The sequence below is a fragment of the Manis pentadactyla genome, chromosome 10 (genome assembly GCF_030020395.1).
Source record: "Manis pentadactyla isolate mManPen7 chromosome 10, mManPen7.hap1, whole genome shotgun sequence".
Classification (NCBI taxonomy): domain Eukaryota; kingdom Metazoa; phylum Chordata; class Mammalia; order Pholidota; family Manidae; genus Manis; species Manis pentadactyla.
Window position 1 is genome coordinate 4626176 of NC_080028.1, and position 20547 is coordinate 4646722.

The 20547-nt window shown below is 52.2% G+C and overlaps 1 protein-coding gene across 1 annotated transcript in view; it reads right to left on the bottom strand.

The window, feature by feature from the left end:
- Nucleotides 1–2461: 2461 nt before the first annotated feature.
- The window catches only part of ARHGAP8 (Rho GTPase activating protein 8), a 60517-nt gene continuing 42431 nt past the window's right edge, over nt 2462–20547 (bottom strand). Inside the window, exons 10-15 of the mRNA XM_057486294.1 lie at nt 12096–12173; nt 11128–11129; nt 9339–9416; nt 8476–8604; nt 4995–5098; nt 2462–2867 (exon numbers count right to left, since the gene is read on the bottom strand). Coding sequence (XP_057342277.1) covers nt 2526–2867; nt 4995–5098; nt 8476–8604; nt 9339–9416; nt 11128–11129; nt 12096–12173 — 733 coding nt within the window. The 3' untranslated portion in view covers nt 2462–2525. The remainder of the gene's footprint in view (nt 2868–4994; nt 5099–8475; nt 8605–9338; nt 9417–11127; nt 11130–12095; nt 12174–20547) is intronic.

Below are 20547 nucleotides of genomic sequence, written 5' to 3' on the forward strand. Positions count from 1 at the left end.
AAGGAGCGTGGGTCTGTTTCGGCCATCTGAGGGGCTAACAAACCTGTTTTAAAGCCAATGATCTAGACGGCTCCAGTACAACCAGGAAATGTCCAAAAAACCGCGTGGTAGCAGACTAATCTTGATATCTACACTGGGTTGTTTGCTTTCCAAGAGGGAAAAGACATGGAGGTTAAAAATCCAAGAGGTGCAGTGGGGGTGATTCTAGCTGAGGCCTCATGATTTGCAGAGCTGGAGGGGAGCAGGCAGTGTGAATCCTCCCCCGATTGCACAGATGGGAAGACAGAGGCCCAGATCACTCACGTGGGCTCCCCCAGTTTCATGCAAGTAGAGCACAGGGCTGCACTGGCCTGCACCTTACCGGCTGTGTGACTTTAAGCAAGTTCCTCTACTTCTCTGGGCCTCCAGGTCTGCACTTCTAGACTAGGAATGAGGAAATCAGAGAAGACATAGGCCTTCCTGCCCCAGAGGGAGAAACTTCATCAGGTAGGATTACTACTCTGGTCTCTCCCCACGGCCCTCTCTCTCCTCCTTTGGAAAGAGGAGGGAATATTCTGATTAGCACACTTGGGAGAGGGACCAGCCCATTCAGCTGCCTGCAGAACATTCTAGCCCAGCCTGGCTGGGAGCCAGCACCCAGGTGGTGAGCTTGTCTAAGTCAGGGTGACTGGTGGGCAGACACCCTTGGCCACGGATCTAAGGCAGGTGTCCGGCCAGCTGGAGGTGGACATCTTGACCCTTACTTGGGGGGCTCCTGAGCCTGCCTGCCTTGTAATGTTCTGAGCTCTGGTAGGGAAGGGGGGTTTTATTTAAGCCTCAGCCAAGAATACCTATCCCACTGGCCCTGTGCCACCTGTGTTCACTGTCCTCTGACCCCTGCAGAAGGGACCCAGCTAGCCCCCCTCTCCCAAGGAAGAGGCTGTCTTTCTCCTTGCCGTGGGAGGACTACAGCAGGGACTCTGCTCCCAGTACCCGGGGACCCAGATCCAACTCCTCTCCTCCAGAAACTTTAGTAGGATCCATGTCCTTACTAACTGAATAGCCAGGACTTGGGGAAGCTGGGCTATCACCTGGACATGGGACAGAATCAGGGTCAGAGAACCACTCAGAGAAAAGAAAACCCTCCTGCTCAGAACCGTCCTCAGCATGAGGTGTCGTCCATTCACCTACTGGCGCTGAGATGGCCCAGTGGCCACATGCCCCCTTCCTCAAAGACAGAAAGGCAGGAGCGCAGACGACTACTCACCAATGGACCGCGGGTGGGACTGACCTGGAGCAAGGTGCCCACAACCTCCAGGTTCCAGAGTGGAGCCCTGGGTGGCTCCAAGGACCCACATGGGCACCCGGGCCACGGCTCAGATGGGTCAACACCCCCAGGCATGGACAGGCCAACAGGGCACCCACTGTGGACATCTGTCCTTGGCTCCCTTCCCGCTGCAGCAAGAGCTTGGGGAACTTGGCAGTGACACATGCTAACCTCTGTGGAGGGTGACAGGCCTGTCACTAGGGTGTTATTAGTTTGGTGTTAGGGACTGAATGTTTGTGTGCCCCAACTCCATTTGTTGAAGCCCTACCCCCAGTATTTGGAGATGGGGCCTTTACAGAAGTCATTAAGGTTAAATGAGGTCATGAGGGTGGGGCCCTGACCCAACAGGATTAGTGTCCTCAGCAGAGGCCAGAGGGTTTGTGTGCTCTCCTTGCCCTGGGAGGACACGGCTGGGAGGCGGCCAGGAATTGGGCTGGCACCAGAACCCGACCTGCTGACACCTTGCTCCTGGTCTTCCAGCCTCTGGGACTATGGCAAGTGACCATTTAAGCAAAAGTCGTGACAGCAGCCCGAGCAGACTGACACATCTGGGGCACTATCCCACCTTCACCCCCACCCCACATGGGGCACAGGACTCAGGCCCAAGTCAAGCAGTGTGTGCCCTGGTCACAGCGACTGGTCCAGGCTGGGCAAGCGACCTAAGCTTGTCTAGTCAGGGTGAATCTGGGGGCTTTTTTCTGGGAAAAAGCTGAGGGGTCAGCTCGCCAGAGACTGCAGGGCCACAGTGGGACCCAGCCATGGCCATGAGACGTGCTCTGGTTCACGAGGCACGATCGCACACCACCAGCCCCAGCCTGAGAAGTGCTGTGTGCACCCCTCCATCTGCACGGCGAGCAGCTGCTCAGCTACTACAGGGGCTCGCGATACTGCAGGACAGCCATGTTCCCCCTGAGCACCAACTGGGGTGGGAAAGGGGCTCGGGGCACTGGCTCATGGGCAGGAAGAGCGGCTGTGGAGTTGCTGGTTTACCACGCGCCCGTAGCAGCAGACGCTGGACACCAGGCCCTCGCCAATCAACTCCCGGTTCTGGTCAGGCCGCACTGGGTCATGACGCAGCAGATCCTTTAGCTTATCTCAGCCCACAGCTCAGGGTCGACGGGAAGGGCCGAAGCACCAGAACCATGGAACTGTTACTAGAAGGGTCCCTAGAAGTTCGTTTAATGGCAAGTTGACAAAACACACGAGCAAACAGGTGACTTTAAGGCGACATTCCAGCACTAGTGGAGTCTCCCGGCCGCTGCCGGGGGTCGGGGAGGCCCGGCAGATGGGCGAGGCCTCCGGCGGGTCTGTCTTCGGCACAGCCACTGGTCAAGGGCGGGCTCCGCTCCTCCGCCTTGGCGGTGCCCTGGCCGAGCTTCCCGGGTGCCTCCTGGGTGCTGAACACCTCCCCACAGCACTCGATCAGCAGCTCGGTGAACAGGTTCACGGGCACCAGGGCACTCAGGGAGGACGCCCCCTGGGACGGCCAGATTAGATTCAGCCCGAAGACACAGGCCAGGTTGGAGCTGTTCATTTTGTTAAAAATGCTCTCCCGGGACACCTGGAGGAGAGCGTGCATGAGACAAGGCGGTGACTTGTGGGTTCTCCGCAGTGGGAAGGGCACCGGGCGGAAGTCACCATCCTGGGCTGTGACCTTAGGTAACCACGTCCTGCTCTGGGTCTGTTTCCCCACCCGTGAAAAGGACTGACCTTGACGCCCTGAGGCCCTCCTGCTTTGACCCGCTATGAGTTCCTTCTGGGACTCCCTCCACACCCCAGTCTCCACTTCCACTTGAGAGGGCTTGGGAGGCCCCCTCTGGGTGGGGCTCTAGGACAGTGCACGTGAGCATGGCTGCGGCGTCCCCCAGCGGACCACCTCTCTCCCCTCCACGCTCTGGCTGGGTAGGCTGCACAGTGAAGACCAGCTGGCATGCAGGGGTCATTGGAGGACCGAGGGAGGGTGTAAATAGCCTGCCTCCTCAGGAGGGCGGCCCGCCTGCCTCAACCAACACCTACAGCATCAACCCAAGTAGTGGGACGAACCACTCCCGCTTTACAGATGAGAAAACTGAGGCCCAGGAGGTGCAGGGGATTTGCCCGAGGTCACAGGTCCAGTCAGTGGGAGGAGAGCCACTTGGGGCCATCTGAGGGCAAGGCCTGATCTTTTCTCCTCACCTCCCATGTCCAGGGACCTCCAACAATCTGGGGGGACAGGGCAGGGACAGTGCAGAGTCTCGGGGGTCAGGAGCGAGCAGAGAACTGGAGAGGGGTGACCGGGGACCCCACAGGTCAGCGAGGATGACCAGATGCCAAGCCCTGCCTCAGTGACACAGCCGGTCCCCCTCCCAGTCACCCCCACTGCAAGTCCCCAAGCCTCCTGCCAGTGTGCACCAGCCCAGTGAGCCGCTGGGGCGCCCGTGCTGCCGGGCCGACACCATGCGGGCGCGGGTTCTGCCTGGAGGCCCCTCCCCTGAACTGCCATGAGAGCCTCATGCCACCACCGTGGAGCTGGGCTCGCGCAGACCCTGGAGGAGACTGTCATGGTGCCACAGCACGGTGGGCGCTCGGCTCGGGGTCTGCACCCCAAGGCTGGCAGTCCCACGGCCAGCATTGCTTCCTTAAGCCTGCACCCCTGACTCCACCACAACGACTGGAAAGGTGAGGCGTTCCAGAAAGGGTCACACGCAGAGGACCCTGGGTCTGGAGGCAAGGTGGGGGGCCACTCGGATCTGCTGAAGTTCTCTCTCTGAACCTCACAGGCTGCTGCTCGCTGCCCCAGGCCGGGAAGCTACACCTGGACACAGAGCCACGGAAGGTGTTTCTCTCCCCATGCATTTTCTCATCCTGGAGTAGGGTGGCCCCACAAGAGAGACGTCCACCTGGAACCTGTGCATGTGACCTTACCTGGGAAAAGGGTCTTTGCAGATGTAATTAAGTTAAGGCGCTCAAGGAGAGATCGTTTGGATTATCCAGGTGGGCCCTAATCTAATGACAGGCACCCTTACAGGAGAAAGGCAGGGGGGATTTGAGAGACACATAGAGGGGAGAAGGCCGCATGGAAATGGAGGCAGGAGGGACGCAGCCACAAGCCAAGGGACACCTGGAGACCCAGGTGCTGCAGGAGGCAGGCAGGAACTCCCCCCAGAGCCTCAGAGGGACTGCGGCCCTGCCGACCACTTGGTTCTAGACTTCTGGCCTCCAGAACTGTGAGAGAATAAACTCCTAGTGTTTTAAGCTGGCCAGTGCATGGTGCTACGGCAGCCCCAGGACACTGACAGACCCCGTGACATGTCCCCCTCCCAAGACACTGCAGGCCTGAGCATCAGGCTTGGCGCCCTGGCCTGCGCACGTAGCCCTGCCCTCCAGTCTCACCCTGTGAAGATGACTCGGGAGCAAGGGAACCGATACACAAGGTCCCAGGAGATGACCAAGGGCAGCCAGGCCCAGGCCCGGGTATGGGAGCAGCAGGGTGGGCACGGGAGTTCCTGACTGGCATCTGGGGGTAACTCTCAGCAGAGTAGCTACCTGAGCAGGCCTTGGAATCAGTCCTGTGGGCAAGAGTGGCTTCCCTGTGCGAGTGAGGGCGTGACCGCAGACCCTGGCCTGTGCGGGCACCACGCAGAGGGGCAGGCTGCCAGGGCCAGACATGGAACTGGGTCCCCACAGTGGCCCGGCCTTACCCCCTCACCTCATGCAGGAAGTCCACGAGGTAGCTGAGGACAGCACAGTTGTGTTCTGGAAGGCTCTGCAGGATCCGGCGGCAGTGGGTCACGCGCAGGCTGCTCTCCACACCTGCAGCAGCACGAGGGCCCGTCCTGAGCTGGCTCCGTCCCCAGTGGAGGGCGCAGGCAGAGAGAGGAGCGCAGCTCTGAGCACCGCTCTCTGCGGTCGGGCCTCGGGCCCCCACTCACAACCCAGCCGTGTGGCTGTTCTCCACAAACTCCTCTTCTGCGAGCTGTTCCCTTTCTTACAACAGGACCATAATTATTACCTCCCAGAAAGCCACCTCATTTTGTTGTCAATGCAGCCGTACTGGCACAGAGCCACACCCATCACTGACACACCATTTATGGCCACTTTTACACCGTAATGGCTGAACGGAGTAGTAGCGGAGATTAACCCACAAAGCCTGAAGTCCCTACGACCTGGCCCTTTTACAGAAAAAGTTTGCCGACCCGGCTCTAGCCGTACTTAACCTATCTATGATTCCCAGCAGCTCAGGTCCCCACACCCCAGCAGGGACCTGGTGTAGCCCGGACTCTGAGACCCCCAGTTCCCTCATAACTGCCTCCTCCACCGAGTTCCATAAACTTCAAGTCAAAACACATCGATTATTCAAGGAGGCACCACGCCTCGGCTGGCGATGCACACGCACACGCACACACACACACCCTCACCCCAACACTCCAGCACGCTCACCTCCTCCCACTGAACCGTGGGCAGGGCGACCATGGACACAGCCACTGCTGGAAGACATGAAACTCCCTACTGCCAAGGACCTTGTTGGCTTTTTAATCAAAGCCGTTCTTCCATGAACTCAGGCTGTTGTTGGAGTATTTTAGTGGCCAAGGAATTCCCGCGGAATTAGTATTTCTGGAGACCCGGTGAGCTTGCCCTCAGCTTTCTAGGCTCCACCTCTGCTTCCTAAGAATCACGGTCCCAGAGCAGATTCTGGCACAGGGGCCACCGCTGGCTCTCTCCCCGGACCCTTTCAGGAAAGAGCTGCAGGGACCAGGTCATTGGCACAAAGCCACCGTGTAAGAGCACTTACCACCTGCCAGGAACCATGCCAAGCATCTTATGTACATTTAACCCTCAAAGCACTCCCAATTTTACATAGATCAGAAAAGTGAGCTCAGAAGGGGTAAGCGGCTTGCCCAAGGTCCACAGCTAATGCGTTGTGCAGCGCAGACTTGAATCCAGATCTGTTCAGCTTGGAGCCAGCGCTCTTACCCTCCCTGCTATGGATCAGGCGCTTGTCCCAGGAGCAGTTTCCTCTTTCCCTGGACACCACAGGCCCCCTGGAAAGCCCACTTCCTCCAGGGTGTTCCCTGGAAGGGCTTGCTTTTTGCATCACTTCAGGCAGAAGCACATCCCACCTGAGTGGAGTTGCCAGGTGAAATAGCGGACACCCAGTTGCATGTAAATTTCAGATAAACGGCAAATACTGTTTAGTATAGCTGTGGCCCCTGCAATGCTTGGAACATATTTATACTAAAAGAGAACTCGTTATTCATTTCAAATTCAAATTTACCTGGGCATCCCATATTTTTATTTGCTGAATCTGGCATCCCTTTGCCTAAGTCATGATTCAACCAGGCTGAGTTGTCAGACCGTCCCCCAGAAGACAGTACTGAATCTAGGGTGACATTTTGGTTCACAGTAACTGGAATTTCAGAACTATCTGAGTCTTAAAGTTGGCAGGGAGCAAAACAATAAATAGCCCCAAATGCTTACCCACAAAATAATAAAGATGATGGAATGCCATGCAGCTATTAAAAAGCGTGCAGATATGCATGTGAAGAGGAAAGAACTAAAAGATGTGCAATGCTTTTTAAAAAGCAACAACAGAAAAGCAATGTTCAAGAGTGTATGAGGAGCATTCCTGGAAAGAACCAAACACACACAGAACCTTCCAGGTCACCGTAGGTGTGGGCCTAAAGGTGCTGACAGGGAACTCCCACTTCACAAAATCCTTTGTGCTCTTCAATTGTTTTTCTTATTCCTTTTTCCTCTTCTTTCTTTTTTTTTCTTGACTATGTGTTTGTGTTTTTCCCATAAATAATTTAAAAATATTCTCAGTGTCTGCCCCAGGCCAGCCCCATTGGTGCAAAAAGGCCACAGATCGAGCTGTACCCCAAGACTTGGGCTTTTCACAGCCAGATCTTTACCTATGGCTTGTGTTTCAACCCCACTAGCTCAGCATCCCGTGAGTAAAACCCTGACCCCCAGCACCCCCAAAACTTTCAGATATGTGGATTCTTGGGCCACCGCCCAGACCTACTGAGTCAGAAACTCCAAGGCGGGGCCCAGAGATGTGTGCTTTAACACGCCCCTGGGGGTTCCAAAGCCTGGGAAAGTTTGGGAACCTCTGCCACCAGCCAGCCTCTTCACTGCCCTGCCCCCGGCTCAGCCACACCAGCAAGCCTTTGTTTTCGCTCTTCCTCCTGCCCAGGACGCCTCTGCGTTCCTTCTGGTTAACACCTATGCTCACTTCCAGACACTGCAGCCATTTAGCTCTGTCACGCTTGGCCCAAACAGGAGCCCGCCCTGCAGCTCGCCCGGGCACTCCTTGCGGGAGGGTCTGCGTGTCTGCTGCCTTGAACCGCCACTGCCCTGCACAGGACCTGGCATGTAGGTGCCCATGTCACAGATAAACAAAGCCGGACACCAGTCGAAGTGGTAAGGATAGATTTTGTGCAGTAGTAACTGTAACAGGAGGGAAGAACCCAGCCTGGACTGAATCCACTCCGACTGGAAGTGACCAGGCCTTTTAAAGGGGGACTGGGGAGGGGCACCGGCTGGGGCCGGGCAGTCAGGGAGGTGGACATTTACAAAGAACAGGAAGGGGGCTTGGTTAAAGTGACAAGGCCAGCTGGTCTGTGGATGTCCTGGTGTCCTTATGACAGGAGGCAGGGGGCACATGCATTAGACCTTTACCCCCCTCCCCACAGGCACTGGGATCCCCCTGAATGTCTGCTTTTCAAAGAGATTCTTGGGTCCCTGAGCAGACAGTTCTGGGCACAGAGGTCCACATCCCACAGGGGCTGAGAGGATTTGCAACCGTAAGCTTTCTAGAGTACCTGCTCTAACAGGGGGTTTGGGCCCCTCGGCTGACCCCCAGGTTTGGCTGAAGAAACAGTAAATCCTCCCGCCTCCACCCCCTTTCCCGATGAAGTGAGGTGGTGGCTCCCCCAGAGCAGCACGGCAACGGGGAGAGGCAGCTCTCTGAACAGGGTGACATGCCCCAAATCTAGAGATTCCTGCTGCCACCCACCTCTCGGCCAGCTGCATCTGATAACCTCTGACCCCACCCTGGACAGTGGTGGCCTGAGGCCAGCAGGGTTCAGGCAGGGGCAACCCCCTCTTCTGCCACAGTGCCAGATGGCAACAGGAGGGGACCTGGCAGCCCCTGCCCAGCGGCCAGCACCCCTCGGCCAGGTACATACTGGTGATGCTGAGAATATGCTCGTAGGCCCTGAAGGTCAGCAGCGGCTGGGGCAGCTCCCGCAGGAAGGCCTTCAGGATCACGGCAGGGATGTGGATGTCCCCATAGTCGTCAAAGTTCACGGGCTTCCCTGCACACACACGGTCATGCGTCTGAGTGCTGACTCTGGGCTGGGGATTCTTGCTTCGAAATGGGCCCTGACACAAAATGGCTTTAAAACCCCTGACGGAAGAGGCTTATTCTGGAGCTGCATGTCCAGGTGACTCTGTCCCTCCCGCAATGGGGTGTCTCTCTCTCCAGGGCACCTGGGGGAGGCCGGGGCGTGCTACAGACTTCTCTGCTGAGTGCTTTGGCCCTGCCTAGGATGGGAGCGCTCTGAGGTCAGGGCCCTGGTTCTCAGCTGCAGTGCTGGCACACAGGGCTGGGCAGGGCCAGCCCCAAGCGCCCGGCACAGGCCCTGATGCTTGCTGAGTGAGCATGCGGCCGTGGGAATGACCAGGGCACGTGGGTGTGGAGAGGAAGCCTTGCAAGTGGCTTAACCGCCTTATCGGTGTCACTGTCATGGCTCAGCTCCCACGCGGCTCTTCACCTGCAAGCTTACATACACGGGCCGCTGAGGAAGCAGGGCTAAGCCGGCGGGAAGAGCCGCCTGACAGATACCACAGAGCAATTCCTTACATTCCAGGCCACCGTGTGCCTGGTTTATGTGGAGGCAAAATGGTTTCGTGTGGCCAGCCTGCCCTGGGAGGCTGTGTCTGGACACAGGACTCACCTGGGCGGCTGCCCCTGGTGGGGGCCGGGAAACCACACCACCTCAGATTTCAGGGGGGCTCCGGGCGCGCGGTCTCCAGGGAACCGACTCACCTTGGTTGTAGAGCCGCTGGATCTCTCGGACGGTGTGGATACTGGCCGACCTCCGGAACAGGCCCTCAGCGTGGAGTCCTACAGGGAGAGAGCCTCCAGGCATCTCACCGGTCCCAGTACACCAGGTTTCCAGAATGTTCCGTGGTTCCCCTGCCTGCACATCACCCTCCTGTGGCTTGTAGGAAATGCATTCCAGCCTCGTTTGGTTCCCCCCTCCCTCCTCCCTACTAGCCTTACCTTTATTTATTCCAATCAAATCAAACTGTTTCCACATTCCCCAGTCCCACCTGATCACCCACCTTCGTGGCTCCCAGGAAGGGGGACTGGAAAAGCCAGACGGACCTGGGGTCCAGTCCAACCCTGTCTTGTCCAGCTGTGTGAGCTCACAGGAAGCACTTAGCCTCTCTGAGCCCAGCCACGTCACCTACAGACCACGGCCACAAGCCGCTGCCTCCCAGGGCTGCAGAAGGCATCAGGACAATGCGTGGCACGTGCCCGGCACCCAGGGGGGCCTCCAAACGCGCTGCCTCCCTTTCTTCCCACAAGTGCCGAGAGCTGACCTGTCCAACATGGTAGCCACTAGCTGCACAGGGTGACTTAAATTTAATGAATTACACTTAAATAATATTAGAAGTCCAGTCACCCAACACATGAGCCACATGTTAAGTGCTCTGTCGGGCTGCTGACACTAGTGGCTGGAGCCTACCATTTGGGACAGCGCAGATACAGAGCATTTCCACGGCCTACGGGACCGCGCTGGGCCCTCCACGCCCTCCCTCCGCCCCTCCCCAGTCTCTCCTCCACTCTGAGGCTGAGAGAGCTATTCAACACAGATGCCCACATCCGATCAGGCCCTACAGGGAGCCCTCCCATCACCACCAGTCATAGGATAGCTTCCCTGGGAGCCTTACCACGGCCCGGCCTGGCCAGGCCACTGCTGCCCACCTTTCCTGCCCCACTGCCCTCTAGCCTCTTCCGCCAGCCTCCAGACTGCCCCATGCTCCTTACTATGCCCAGCCTTTGCATACTTGTTCCCTCTGCCTGAGTGACCAGTACAACAGACAAAATTCTGAGATGGCCCCCAGATTCCTGGAGCCTGGGGTGCACACACCTTCTCCCAGGTATTCAGCCAAACCCTAATCCAGGGGGCACAGCGAATGAACTCTGTGGTTGGGCTTCGGGTCCGAGGCTGCTGACCTTACGATAATGGCGATTATCTGGGGTGGGTCTGACCTGGGCAGGCAAGCTTTCAAAAGGGACCAGGTTTTCCCTGGCAACAGAGATGTGGAGCACAAGGGCAGGGATTCAGTGCGTGGGAAGGTCTCCACTGGGGGAGAGGCCCGCGTGGCAAGGAAAGCAGGCAGCCTCTAGGAACAGAAAGAGGCCCGAGGCTGACAGCCAGCAAGGAAACACCTCAGAACCACAACTGCAAAGAGCTGAATCTGGCTGATGATCTGAGTGGGGAAACGGCCTTCCCCAGAGCCTCCAGGGAGGAACACAGCCCGGCCAACACCCTGAGCTTAGCTTTTTGAGATGCTGAGCGGAGACCCCAGTCCCAGTGTGCCCAGCCTTCTGACCTACAGAAGCCATAAAATAATAAATGCAGCTGTGTGAAGCCGCCAAAGTTGTGATGATTTGCCATGCAGCACAGGAGACTAACACAGTGGCCTCCCGCCCAAGTGTGCGAGAGCTCAGGTCTCCCTCATCTCCATGGCCAGCTCATCCCAGTCCGTGGAGTCTGTGGTTGTCATAGTTACAGCTTTATGGAGGAAAACATAATGAAGAGGACCTCTTGGTACCAAACGGTGAGCTCCCAGAAGGCAGGGGCCATGCGCTGCGGTCACCATGGCAGCCCCAGGGCCAAGACCAGGGCGGGATCCAGGCAGGTGCCCAGTGAGTAAACGCTTACTTCACACACTCGTTCAACAAATACATACTGAGTGGGCTGTTTTCTGTTTTGTTTTGGGTTTTTTTTTGCTTTACTTTTTAATAAAGGAACTAATACATTAAAAGAGAGAGACTGGCGTTCACAGTTTCTGACTTGGGTCTTTATGCACTATCTTTTGTCTGTTCCTGAAATAAATAACAGAATGGAAAGTACTAAAAAAGACTTCGAGCCAAAGCAGAGACAGTTCCCACCGACAAGTTGATCCTCCAGCTAGTGGCATTGTCTCATGCTCTTCATGATCAGAACATGCAGTTCCTGGGGCTCACCGGGTCACGTGCCACCGACGCCACCCTCCACGCTGCCGCGCCCACTCCTCCCCGGCAGCTGTTCCTCCCGTTAGGTTAAAAGCAGCCCCACATACCTTCCCCGTGGGTCTGCGCTTTGGCTCAGGAGCCTTGCAGGAGCCATTAACGCTCACCCCCTGCAGGGCACTGAGCACCCCCACCCACTGGCAGGGCGTCTGCCGACCAAGCTCATCTATCATGTCAAATGGGTCCCTTTACGGAGGGCTTTACCTAGGTCACTTCACTCAGGCCTCACAACAACCTGTGAATCAGGTAGTTATTACCCCACTGGATGGAAGAGGAAACCCAGGGCCAGAGAAGGTAAGTAACTGGCCCAAGGTCACACAGCTAGTGCACAGCGGGGCCAGGAGTTGGACCAGAGCCCACAGCTGCAGTTACTGAGCCCATCCCACTCCGGTCACCCTCCGTGCACAGGTTCCAGCTCCCCCAGTTCCCTGGCCTGCGGGGTGCTCAGGGACCAGGACGGGCCCCCAGGGAGGTGCCTTGGCTGGAGCCAGCTCTCACCTTTCTCTCACAGGTACGTACGTCACTGTGAACCTCATCACAGGGGGGATGAGCTCACCTTGATTTTTGTCTCTGAGGCTGATGGGAGAGAAAAGAGAGCAGCTGTTCTTAGCGGGCGGGATCGGGGATGACGAGCATAGGCTCTGGTCCTCTCCACACCCCCACGGGAACACAGGACCGAGGAGCCATACAGGGGAGGAGGGGGGCAGCTTCGGCCCCCGGGAAGTAGGTGGTCCGGTGGCCATGAGAGGCGGGAATGGGTGCGGTGCTAGTGCAGCAACTGAGGGCATCACCAGAGGGATGCCCATGATACTGGGGATACTGGGGGGTTGGGGAGGGCTTCAAATGGGGCAACTTCTGAGCTGGGGTTTGAGGGATGAATAGGAGTCTGCAGGGGAAAAAAGAGGGAAAGGCATTTCAGAGGGAAACACACACACACAGGGGAAGGTGCGTAGGTGTGAGAAGATTGGGACATGAGGGCAGATCCAGGCCTGGACTGCATGCTGGTCAATCACAACATGCTGATGACGACCCAGTATGCTGCCTCACAGAGGCTGTCAGTACTCTTACTGTGCTAATTTGATGCAGAAATTCACATAAGGAAACTTTAAAACATATACACAAATACAAAAGGCTGGCCCTCCCAGCCACACACACGTGTGCACACACCTCACCCGGGCTGGCAGTCAGGATCCCAAGCCGGAGGCACCTGAGTCATCTGCTGCCAGCACGGGGCTCCCACTAACCGTGTTTGCTTTCTCTTTCCTCATCTGCTGAATTTTCTTGCCGCTAAGGTGGCATGTTGGGAAGACTGCCAGACTGAGGGAGAAGGGCTCATAAGTCAGACCTACCTGGCCAGAATCCTGCTCTGCCACTTCTTAGCTGTTCTGAGGTAAACGTGTTCTCTAAGTGGCAGGTTAATGTGGTTGACTGTGTTCAAGTTTTCTGGACTGCTGCTTTTCCATCTCCTTGTTCCATCAGTTATTTAGGGAAGGGCGTTTACACCTCCTGTTAGAGCTGTGTGTCTGTTTCTCCCTTCCGTTCTACCACTTTTTGCCTCATGTATTTTAAAGCTGTTACCAGTCCATACATTTTTAGGATTATCATGTCTTCTTGATCATTATGAAATGTCCCTCTGGGTCCCCGGGCTTATCTGCTGTTCAGATGTCTACTCTGTCTGATGCTGACAGCCCTCCAACTCTCTTTTGGTGGCTGGCTACATGGCGTCTCTCTTGCCATCTTTTACTCTAGTCTTTAAACCTTTTATATTTTAAACATCAGTCAGCTCCTCCTTTTTAAAATCCCATCTGAGAATCTGCCTTTTAATGGGAATGTTTATGCTACTTACACTTACCATCTTGCTACTGGTTCTTTGCTCGATCTTTTCTTGACTTTGTTTTGCTAAGTGAGTATTTTTAGAATTCCATTTTATCCCCCCTTTAATATATTAGTCCTCTCTCTTTATTTATGGTGGCTCTTGCGTTAACACATATTTACTGTAGTACAATCTACCTCCAAATAGTATTACTTTACTTAGAGCAGAAGCTCCCGTTCCCTGACCACATCCTTTGTGTTGCTAATGCCAAAGCCCTTCCAGTCCTCTAGTCTGTTATAAACCCCACCCTACTTTGTTATTTTTTATTGTTGTTTCAAAGGTATTATTAACATGAAGAAATTAATTAATTTTCTATTTACTCATATATCTACTATTTCCACTACTCTTCATTCCTTTGCAGGCATCCGAACTCCCATTTAGCATTATTTGTCTTCTGAAAATTTCCCAACATTGCTTATAGTGTAGGTGTGCTGGAAATAAATTCTCTCAGTTTTGGTTCATCTTAAAAGTGTTTTACTTTCTATTCATTTCTGAAAGAGTTTTGCTGGGTGCTTAATTTTGATCATCTTTTTCTTTAAAAAGATGAAAGCTTTAAAATTTGAAACACAGCTGACTTATATCTGGCTTTCACCTTTTTTTCCCCTGGATGCTTTTAAGATTTTCTTCGTCACTGGTTTTAGGCAACTTGACTATGATGTGCCTTGGTGTGTGTTTTTTTTTTTACATTCTTATGCTTTGTGGTTCAGTGAGCTCCTTGGACCTGTGGGCTTATAGTTGTTATCAAACTGAGTAAAAATGTGGCCATTTTTTCCTTCAAATATTTGTCTGGCTTTGTCTATCTGGGACTCCAATTATACATATGGTAGACTGCGATCTTCATATTATGACATAGACTGGTCTTTTCCTTTGTGCTTCGCTCTGGATCATTTCTATGGCTGTATCTTCAAGTTCACTAACCTCTTCCACGGTGCTTCATCTGTTCATCTCATCTGTGTATTTTTCATATTAGAAATTGCATTTTTCACCTCTAGAAGTTCCACTTGAATTCTTTTAAAAATATCTCTTCATTGTGTTCATATTTTCTTCTACCTTCTTGAACCTATGGACCATATTAGTAATCGCTGTTTTAATATTCTTGTCTGCTAATTTATTCATCTCTGTCATTTCCGGATGCGATGGTTAGCTTTATATGTCACCTGAGCCACAGGGTGACCACCTATTTGGTTAAACATTATTCTGGGAGTGTCTGTGAGAGTAGTTTTGGGTGAGATTAGCATTGGAATGAGCAGACCGAGTCAGCAGAGCACCCCGCCTAATGCACAGGACCTCATCCAATCTGCTGAAGGCCTGATTAGAAAGAAAAGGCGCAGTAAGGGAGAATTCGCTCTCTGCCTGACTGCCTCTGAGCCGGGACTCAGTCTCCTGCCTGGGACTCTGACTCAGACCGGAACACACACCATCGGCTCCTCTGGGTCTCCAGCTTGCTGGCTGTAGATCTTGGGACTTGTCAGCCTCTGTAACCATGGGAGCCAATTCCTTATAATAAATACCCTGTTGTTCTGTTTCTCTAGAGAAACTGTGTCTGCTTCTATTGACTAGTTTTTCTTCTTTCGGTACCTTCCCCTGCTTCCGGGCCTGCCTTGTAATTTTCCTTTGGGAATTTTGTATTGCTGGCTGCTGGCTTTCCTGTATTCCTTTGAATGGAGATGGACTTTGTTCTGTCTTTCATTAAGTCATTTGGGAACAGCTGGATCTTTTCAAGGACTGCTTTCAGTTTTGTTAGGGAGGGTCCAGAGCAGCAACACTAGGCCTTTGAGTGTCCTGATCTCGCTGGTGAGCTGGGTTTCTGGGTGACTTCTCCTCTGCTGAAGCTCTGGGTCTGAAACATGGAACAACAGTCCAGGTGGCCAAGGGGACCTGAGGACCATCACTGCCTTTGTGGGGTCGTTCTGTCCCGGGAGTGTGGGTTGGACCCTCCCCCTCCCCTTCCTTGACTCGGTTCCCCATGTGCCCCTCTGTGAGGGAGGAGGTGGCCTGCGGCCCAGGGGCCTCCAGGCAGCCCCCCTCCGCATCCCTGGGGCAGGACATAGCAGACAGGTCCTTCTCCCCAGGATGCTCCAAAGCTGCAGGCTCTTTTCATTCTCCCTGCTTCCTCTGGGGGCCAAACAGACTGCTACAAGTCCTAGCCCTGTGCTTGGAGGGAGGCTAGTCTCTTAGCCTCCCAGCCTCAGCTTCCTCACATGAAAATCAGAGACGCTGGCAACCTCCCTCCAAGGAGCTACAAATCTTAAACACTAAAGGATGTAAAGGGCTTTATTACAGACGCAGCTGTAAGTCTAAGGTAATGGCAATTAAAATAATTGGAATGCCAGGGGCTGAGTAACTTCCCAGGCCAGGCAGGATGGCCCATTTCACATGAAGAAACGGGCCCAGCACACTGCAGTGCCTTGCCCAGGTCACACAGCTAGAGAACCTGGGTCTGTTGACCCCAAAGCCGGGGCTAGTCACCGCTCTGGGATGGGGCCCCACTGAGACCTACGAGCAGGCCAGACACCAGCGAGCCACAACTACAATGGGCTACTGTAAGATCCCTTTGCTACGACTGAGCCCACATTTTGTGTTTTAAAGGCAGACTTCCAGGAGTCCGTAAGATCATGAGGAACTGAGGTCCCAGACGGGGAGGGATGAGCCCCGAGTCACAGGGCTCCCAGCCAAGGATGATGTCCTCACCTGTGCATTTAAGATCTGCAATCCAGCCGGAGCCTCTCTCAGCTAACTGCAGAACAACGTCCCTGGCATTCAGTTACTACTCTTGATAGAGCAGAAACCCACAATTTGGATTTCTCCTCCCCATCCCGCCCCCTACTTGCTGGCTTGGAAAGGGGTTGCTCAGTGGACTGAGAGCCGCAGTGCAGAGAATGACAATTGCCCCCAGGGACTGGATAGAAGATGTGGTGTGCTTCCTGGCTGGGTGGGAATGCCTGGGGCAGCATGAATCCTATCACACCAGGTCCCTCCCCATGCATGTCCACGTCTGTGGGCCAGGAACTCCGCAATAATGCGTGGACTGTGTTACACCCATACCCTGAACTGAAGTGCATACTGGCAGGCAGCTCTCAGAGGCCGAGAACAATTCACCAGCCAGCACAGTGCACTTTTGCCCAGCCATCCGCCCCCGCAGAGGGCAGTGGGGATTCTCAGCACATAACTCTTGCTTGTAACCCTTCCCCTTCAGAGACGTGCTTACAGTAATTCAGAGCATGTTCTTTCCCTAGTTTTGCATGCAAAGAATGCAAAATAAGGAGCGGCTGTAGCTTTTTAGAAACAAACAGTGGAGCCAAGGAGGGAGGACCACCACCCTGAGCTGCAGCGATAATGGGAGTGAAGTGTGGAGCAGGCCTGCCTTGCTAGGCACCAGGCTTTTCCCAGCCCTGTGAGATGGTTATTCGTCTCACGTCATCTCCTAATTTCTGAAACAGGATGGCTGGCTGCAGCTCACGTCACTGACCTGCAAAGGTCAGCCAGGAGGTCCAGGCCACCAAGAGAACTGGGCACATGAACATCACAGGAGCCACTGTGTATCGGGGGCCTACTGTGCGCCGGGCAAGCTGCTAAGCCCATTGGCTGCACCACTGTGTCCCTGTTTTTAGAGGACTAAATGGAGACTCAGAGAGGTGAATTATTTTATCTGAAGTCATGCAGCCAAGGATTCAAATCAAAATCTGACTCCCATGTCCTTGTACCTGGAGCAGACGAAAGCCTTGTATTCTGAATTAGGGGTCTGGCATGAGCTAAGGGTCCTGGGCTGTGGGGACAAGGCCCACAAACAGTGTGACCCACCGCTGCGCAGCTGCCCTCTCTGGGAGGTGAATGGAGAACAAGGAACAACTTTGTATCGTTAGCCTGGCCAGTCTCCAAAACGCTAACAGAGTCGGGGCTTAGAACCAGCCCCTAAGCAGGCCTGTTTCCCACCCAGGAGGCCATTTCCAGGTAGCAGCAGCTTATGCTCGCCAGACAGCCAAACGCTGCAGGGACCCCAGACCAGCACATCCCAAGCACGCAGGCAAAGAGGACAGAAAGCCAGACACCCACCAACTCGGTCTGGCTCAGCTGGAAACTTCTGCTCCTGGGGAGATGTGCTCCTGCTCACTGATGAGCAGCCCAGAGACTACCCCTGGATCTGTTCCCATCAGACCGCACTTCCTCCAAATGGGACCGAAGGAGGAGTAAGGGGAGGGAGACACGCCCCCACTTCTTCCAAGAGTTTGAAAATTCCACAGTCCTTCCATTTCTTTCTTCCCCCACATCTCTGGAGTCTAGTCTCTCCCCTCTCACCTCCACAGGAGGCGATAAGTAGCACAGGGAAAGGAGACCCCACAGGGGAACAGAAAAGGCGGTGCACATGGACCACTGTTGGCACCTCTTTTGTCCCCCTCTTATCCTTTTAAGCCCATTGCAAGAATTATAAATTTGTGTTAGTGGACATCAAATAAAGATGTCATTTGTGTGACACTAACAGCACAAAGGAAGGAATAAAGAATGGAGCAAAATTTTGGGACACTATGGAAATTAAATTATTGCTAATCAGACCTAGGCTGTTGTAAATTAAGATGTGAATTCTCATCCTTAGGACAATCATTAAGAGAATACTAAAAAGGACACAACGCAAGAAACATGAGGATTAAAATGGGATCCTAGAAAGTATCTACTTGACATAAAAAAGGGCAGTAATGGAGGAATACAGGAGCAAAAAAGACATAAGACATAGAAAACGAGGGGCAAAAGGCAGATGTAAATCCTATCTGATCAGCAATCACATTAAATATAAACAGGTTAAACACTCCATGTAGAGGGAAAAATGGAGGCAAAATAAAGGGAAAACACACGATCCAAATGTATACTGCCTACAAAAGACACACTTGAGATTAAAAGGCACATATCGGTTAAACATCTAAAGATGCAAAAAGATATACCACACCAAACACCAACTAAAAAGAGCTGGAATGGCACTGACATCAGACAAAATAGACTTTAGGGCAAAAATTGTTACTAGAGACAGAGAAGGATATTTTGTAGGGGTCAAAAGGGTCGATTCATCAAGAAAATATAATGTGTATAACCTAACAACAGAGCCCCAAAACATATGAAGCAAAACACTGACAGAAATGAAAGGAGAAATAAACAACTGACCAATACCAGCTGGAGATTTCAGTGCCCCACTTTCAATAATCAATAAACAACCTAGCAGAAGATGAACAAACGGACGACTTAAACAACACTACAAACCAGAGACCCAGCAGAGAGCTCTCCAACACCCCACCCACAACAGCACACTTTGTTCTCCACTGTCCACAGAACATCCTCCAGGAAGGGCCATGTGTTAGATCAGACAGGTCTCGATACATGTAAAGGAAATTAAATCATACAAAGGAAGTTCTCCACCCACACTGGAATGAAAGGAGAAATCAATGAGAAATGTGTGAAAATTTAACAACAGACTATGAAAAGCCAATGCGTTAAAGAAAAACATCACAAGAGGAATTAGAAAATACTTTAATTAAAATGGAAACACAACATACTAGCACTTACGAGATGAAGTCTGAAGCAGACTTGGAGGGAAATTTACAGCTGTAAACACCTATATTGAGAAGATCTCAAATCAATAACCAAATCTTCCACCTCAAGACACTTGAAATAGACGAGCAAATAAAGCCCAATAAAAGCAGAAGGAGGGACATAAGAAAGATTAGTGTAGAAAGAGAGAATAGAAAACAATAGAGAAAAATCAACAAAACCAAAAGGTGGTTCCTTGAAAAGATCAATGAAACTGACAAGACTTAGTTAGAAAGACCAAGAAAAAAAAGGAGAAGATTCAAATTACTACAATCAGGAACAAAGGAGGGGACATTACTAGTGACATTACAGAAATCAATCACAAGGAAGTATTCTGAATACATACGCCAACCAAGTAGATGGCCTAATGAAATGTACAAATTCCTAAAGACTCAAAACTACCAAAACTGACTCAAGAAGAAATAAATATACAATCCGAACAGATATAACAAGTAAAGAGATTGAATTAGTAATTTTAAACTTCCCACAAAGAAAAGCTCAAGATAACACAGCTTCCCTGGCGAACTCTACCAAATGTTTAAAGGAGGATTAACTCTAATCCTGTGCAAACTCTTCCAAAAAATAGAAGAGGAGGGAACATTTCCCATTTCTAGGAGGCTAGTATTACCAAAACCAGACACAGACATCGCAAGACAAGGTGAGGCCAGATCATTATTTCTTATGAATACAGACACAAAAACATCAACTCTAGCAAAGCAAATCCAGCAACTTATAAAAAGATTATGTAATATGAATATGTTATTCAGCCCAAGAATATAAGGTTTGTTCAACATATGAAAATCAACTAATGTAATGCATCACATTAATAAAGGACAAAGGCTGTGTGAGCATCTCAATAGAGGCAAAAAAAGCATTTGACAAAATCTAACACCCCTTCATGAAGGACAGTTAACAAACAACCACTCAACAAACTAGGAATGGAAGGGATTTTTCCTTCCTGATTTTCCTCAACCTGATAAAGGGTTGAGGAAACTGAAAACCCACAACTAACATCACACTTAATGGTGAAAAACTTAATTTCTGGGTAAGAACAGGAACGAGACAAGGACATCTGCTCTTACCATTTCTATCTAAATTGTCCTGGAGGTCCTAGCCAGTGCAATCAGGCAAGAAAAGGAAATAAAAGGCATCCAGAATGGGAAGGAACAAGTAAAACTCTCTGTTTACAGATGACCTGATCTTGGATATAAAAAATCCTAAAAAATTTCACAAAATAATTAGAACTAATAAATGAGTCTAGCTAGGTTGCAAGATATTGGGTCAGAATCCAAAAATCAACTATATTTTTATACACTAGCAATGAAAAACCAAAAAGTGAAATTAAGAAAACATTTCATTTACAATAGCATCACAAAGAATAAAATACTTAAATTTAACAACAAAGTACAAAATAGGTATACTGAAACTATAAACATTATTGAAAGAAATGTAAAGATCCAAGTAAATGGAAAGATATCTCGTGTTCTTGGATTGGAGCGCATG